At 36.1% G+C, this 5,459-nt stretch overlaps 1 protein-coding gene across 1 annotated transcript in view; it reads right to left on the reverse strand.

Moving 5' to 3' along the window:
- gtf2b (general transcription factor IIB) overlaps positions 1-4,403 on the reverse strand; it is a 12,538-nt gene extending 8,135 nt beyond the window's left edge. The window contains exons 1-2 of the mRNA XM_015404400.1: positions 4,308-4,403; positions 718-830 (exon numbers count right to left, since the gene is read on the reverse strand). Coding sequence (XP_015259886.1) covers positions 718-830; positions 4,308-4,324 — 130 coding nt within the window. The 5' untranslated portion in view covers positions 4,325-4,403. The remainder of the gene's footprint in view (positions 1-717; positions 831-4,307) is intronic.
- Between the last annotated feature and the right edge of the window lie 1,056 nt (positions 4,404-5,459).

A 5,459-nucleotide genomic window follows, 5' to 3' on the forward strand; every position in this document is an offset into this window, starting at 1 on the left:
TGTCCATAGCGTTCCTTGACAGCGTCGTTTCTAAGTCACCAATTTAGTGCTACTTGGTCCCAATGGAATTTCCCATTGGGAACCTGCTAGCACTAAGATGCTAACTGGTTAGCAAGATGCTTCAGAGAAACCGGACACAACCAAACTTGCTTGCACAACAATCCCGCCCTGTTGATAAACAACCAATCACATTCACTTTATTCACTCGTGTAAAGTCGTGCACCACTCAGGAGAATTCGGAAATGCAGCGGTTGGAACAGCCGCTTCCCTACAACTTTAAAGTTTTCACCTTAATTTATTTTCCAATACAAATTAATTTTAGATGCATGAGAGCGAGCAGCTTTTTTCTGACATGCTAGGCTCGTTTTTTGTGTTGATATCAAACTTACAGTTTAAACCACATTTTAATCGTATGTGACTCAGTATTCAGAGTTTGTATCGCAGCCTTTATAACAAGCTGTGTTATAATATTAACTTTTCCATAGACAGCTCAGCTGTTAGCGATATAAAAGCTTTGGTTAGAAGAGCAGACTGCAGCCTGATGTGGTTTCAGATCTGGTCAGCAGCCTTTAACAAATTTAGAACTTATGTTTAACATTTAATAAAAATTGAATCCATTTTGATGACAATCTGTAAAAATAAGATTTAAAAGTGGAATAAAGTAATAAAAAAAGGTGCAGTTTTTTTGTGAGTGAAAGATGTGGACTAAAGACGAACCTACGACGAGGCCACATTCAGGACAGATCATGTCGCCTGCTCTGTAGTCCTCCACCAGTATGGCATCAGGATGGTTGGGACACTGGACTTTGGGTAAGGCCAGAGCTTCTCCACTGCAAGAAAACACCGGAAAATTATTTATGAACTTAAACAGAGGCAAAGAGATAATAAAACAATAATAGTTTAATGTATTGATTAAAGTACTAATGATTGAAGAGCAAGTCCAAACCAGGACGCCTCCACCACCAGATCTTTAAGCTAGTAAAAGGTATTTATACCTATGCAGGTACATCTAAAAAATGATGACAATAATGATGATATGACGTCATCCGTGCGCCGGATTAGAGTCGTAACAGGCAGCCCGGGCCACAGGCGGCTACGCTCTACTCCTTCTATTCCATCTAGAGAGCGAGATCATCTGTGGTAGCAGCACTAGACATCTTCCAGGCATGTGAGGAAAACTAGCAGCAGTTCAGCGGACAGGATGAAGGAACGGTAGCCGGCGCGCGCGGATGAACATCTCTGATCCATACACACGCCGCTTTGTTTTTATAAAAATATGACCGCGGATGTCTGGGGGACAGTGATTGGCCTCCATGTTCTGAATGCTGGCGTACCATAAAGAATAAATGATGAACAGTTTAGTTTGTCCCTTCAAGTCGTTGCCCATAGGAAGACGTTACTGGATATAACCTAACGGAATATCTTCAGAACGGCTCCAAATGACACTAAACTCATATGGGTGATAGAACATGATGGAATAACAGAAAATCAAGGCCCAATGTAAAAAAAAAAAAAGGTGTTCCCCTTTAACTTGACAGTCAGCTTTTGGGTAGAGGATACTAAAAAAACGAAGAACAGTCTAATCAGAGCTTCCAGACGCAGGAAACAACGACAGACGTTGAGGTTCATCCCACTGCTAAGCAGAATCCTCACTGGAAATCGTGCGGCGCAGTAGGGAAGCTGGGATTTTTATAAATGTCTGAATTTCCTGCTTCTGGAGGCTGACTGTAAGGAGATGACGCCGTCTGCTCATTGCGCTCTTTGTTATCTGAGAACCGAGCCAGAACCGAACCATGTACCGTAGTACCATGTTAGCTCGGTCTGATTCAGTTCTGCGTTCTACCATTTACACTCATCAGTTACCTTGGTTACCGTGCTCGGGGTAGTGGAAATGGGGCTAAAAAGTCTGATAGAACAACAAAGGGATTACATGTTTTTTTTCATATCTCATAAGTTTAATAATGTCTAAGAAAAGATGTTTTAGTTTATTCAGTCAGCGTTTTATACAGCTGGAACAATAAAAAATATAACGCATTACTTTTTTTTTCTAAACGTAGCATACCTATTGCTTTATGTCATGAAAAGATCCTCAATGCAATGAAAACTGAGTTTGTTTTTTTATTGCTGCTTATCAATTACTGGATTATATCAATCAAATTTATATTGATTGATTATATTGAAAGTCTATTTTTCGTACAAAAACTAAAGGGATAAACGCGAATCTGACGTCTTGCGTATTGACTGTTGGTATGCTGATCTGACAGAACGTCTCTAGGTTCCTGAGTAAAACCCTTAAACCCCACAATGCTCCCCGGGGGGCCACACAGTGGCAGCCCACTGCTCCCCAAGGGGAGGGGTAAATGCAGAGAGGGAATTTCTCCAATGCGAGATTAATACAGTTCAATTATTATTATGATAAGGGAGCCTCACTTAAATCATTTCATCAGTGAGCATCGCCTGGCAGCAAACAGTAGTAAATCAGGCAGCAAAGGTTGATTAATGCAGCCTGTTTATTGAGTTTCTTTGCAGTTTTATGAGGATAGAACTAAATCAGTGTTAGTTTGGCCTTAACGAACTTGTTGATCCTATTATCAGATAGAAATGTTCAGTTCTCACTCTGTATTTTGCATTCTCACTCTCACTTCCCGTTTCACTCTTTAAAGGGCAAGTTACCATTTTTGATCCCTCAGTGAGGTCTAGAAGCACAAGATCTAGATCCATCCATTCAGCAAAGATTCTGCTACATGGATGCACATCTTATCAGAATCAGAAATACTTAAATAATCCCAGAGGGAAATTACTTTTTACTACTTATTTTGGCATTTGACCAATTAGATGAGCCCTTGAATGATATATTACCTACTGTTAAGTTGAAAAAAAACAAAAAACAAAACAAAAAACAGTTAACATGTCAAGAAAAAATGACAAAAAAGCTAATTGAAAAGTTAAAAAGTAAAGTTAAAAAGTTAATAAGCCTAAATAACAGTTATATTTAGGTTTATAAACTAAAAAAAGTGCCAGTATCAGCATTAATGCCTCTAAGTTTATGTTCGCCCAAAAAAAAAAAAAAAGAGTGTTTTTCATGAATTTCTTATAGAGTAACTTTTGTTATTTTTCTTAATATATTCGGTCAAGTTTGTGTTTATTATTATATTGACATTCATCTTTGCCATCAAATATCCATATTCTTACAATTTTACAAAGGTAATAAGGTTTTGTCCTGGATTCCAATAACACTATTGGCTGGAAATTTAGATTTTTAAAGTATGATGGTTTCATGAAGTCTCCTATAAAGGGTTAAACAGAAGACAAATTTAACCTAATAAGTTTAGTTAAAAATGATCTAATATCCTCATTAGAAGAACTGGACCCAGTGATGCTCAGCTGCATTGATTAGTACTTTATTCCGACTTTATTCTCTAAATAAATCCCTAGCCTGGCCCTAATACTCTGTTAAAGGCTATCCGATTATTAATCGATTAATCGAAAAATTATCAACAGATGAATTGATTTGTAAAATAATCTTTGGTTCCAGATCTGGAAACAACAATCAGAGGAAGTTGAAGATTCCAGTTTGTCATGAAGTCCATCAGCCTGAAAGCTGTTAGAAAAGCCAGAGGAGGTTCTTTTGTTTTTCTTCCTTTTTTCCCTCCGAATTGACTGATTCCATAGTTTTTTCCTCTGCTGAGTCTAATAGTGTAAAATTACTTTCACATTTTTATTCTTGATTTATTTTAGTGTTTCTTAAATCTAATAAAAGCTGGAGATGCTAAGCTGCATTTATTATTAGATAGAAACATGTTAATGCAGCAAAGGTCAAGCTTGGTTTGGATGATTGGAGACTAGTTAGTATAAAAGTAGGTAGTTTATGTACTTTAGAACAGCGAGATAAAGAATCGAGAATCTTACTTGAATAATTTTTAGCAGTTAGATAATATTAGCTGCTTATAGAACACTAAGTGTTTAGTTGCTATGCAACGTTTTAAATATCCTCCATTTTAACGTTTACAAACAGTCGGACTGAAACTTTTATCCTCATTACTTTATTAATCCGCCTAAAACCAGCCGTAAAGTGAAAAACACAAAACAACAACGACTTCTGGCAGCATCTGATGACGAGTGCGCGAGCTAACTAGCTGTCATCAAACACAATAGACTCAACAAATTCAAAGCCATAAAGAAGATCGTTTTATTGAGTCAAACCAGCGTTTTGCTACTAAACAGGAGCTAAAGATTTATATATTCCCTAAAATACGTTCTAAAGGCGTTTAATAAAACCTAAAGAGTTAGTGAAAGCGGTTACCCACCGACTCGTAGACGCCATCTTGCTTCTTGCTCTTCCCCTTGCTCAAAGAAAACAACCGGCAGAAATACCTCTATTTATAACCTGTTCTCCTCACGTGACGCACAAACTACGGCGAGGCAAGGAGGACAAATTAGATGTATTCAAAGAAAATTTTTTATTGAACTTTTCACAAAATAAACAATGTCAAAAAAGAGTCAAAATATAGTACAATGTTAATTTTTTCTCCCCCACTTCCCCCGAACAAAATAGAATAGAATAGAAGATCCCTTTATTGTCCTACAAAGGGGAAATTTTATTGAAAAAAATGTCACACAAATATGAAATTACAAAAATATAACAGTATAAATAAGTATAAAAGTATAACATAATAGTGAAGAGTTAAAAGATAAACATTTTAATACTGTACTGTAAAGCGTTTTCACAATAATGGTAATAATTATTCAATAATGGTAATAATTATTCAATAATGGTAATAATTAATGGTGGCCTGTGAAATATGGTATATATACATGTACTTACACACAACCACATATGGAATAAAATCTCAAGAATAATTCAGAAAAATGTTTAAAAAATGAAGTATCCAACAAGAATAGCATACAAAAACAAAACAAAACCAGGTATCCAAATTTAGAAATTAACAAAACAAACATCAACGGGGAAAAAATTAATATATAAATAATAATTTCAGCCAGCTCAGGAAGGAATAGACAGGGCAAAGTCTGAATATAAGCAGAAAAGGGCCACCATACCTTTAAGACGCTCGTAGACCCCTGTAAGCTAAATATAATTTTCTGGAACCTACTGAAGTGAAGAACATCTCTGATCCAAGTCATCAGGTTTATTCAGTTATTTATTGCAAACACAACTATATGGAAGAGGATTAGGGCCACTGAAAAAAAAAAGTTAACTAATTTTTAAATTTTATTTCAGTTTAACATGGGAAAAAAGTCAGAATTCTGACGTTTTTCTCAGAATTCTGACTTTAATCTCAGAGTTCTGACTTTTTTCTCAGAATTCTGAGATTAAAGTCAGAATTCTGACTTTAATCTCAGAATTCTGAGGGGAAAAAAATAAACTCTGTTTATAGAAAATGACAATAAAAGTTGTCTAAGTCTAGTCTGTGTGTATAAAGTGGACAGCAGGTGGAGCT

This window comes from Cyprinodon variegatus, unplaced genomic scaffold (assembly GCF_000732505.1).
Source record: "Cyprinodon variegatus isolate N-32 unplaced genomic scaffold, C_variegatus-1.0 Scaffold1727, whole genome shotgun sequence".
NCBI lineage: Eukaryota > Metazoa > Chordata > Actinopteri > Cyprinodontiformes > Cyprinodontidae > Cyprinodon > Cyprinodon variegatus.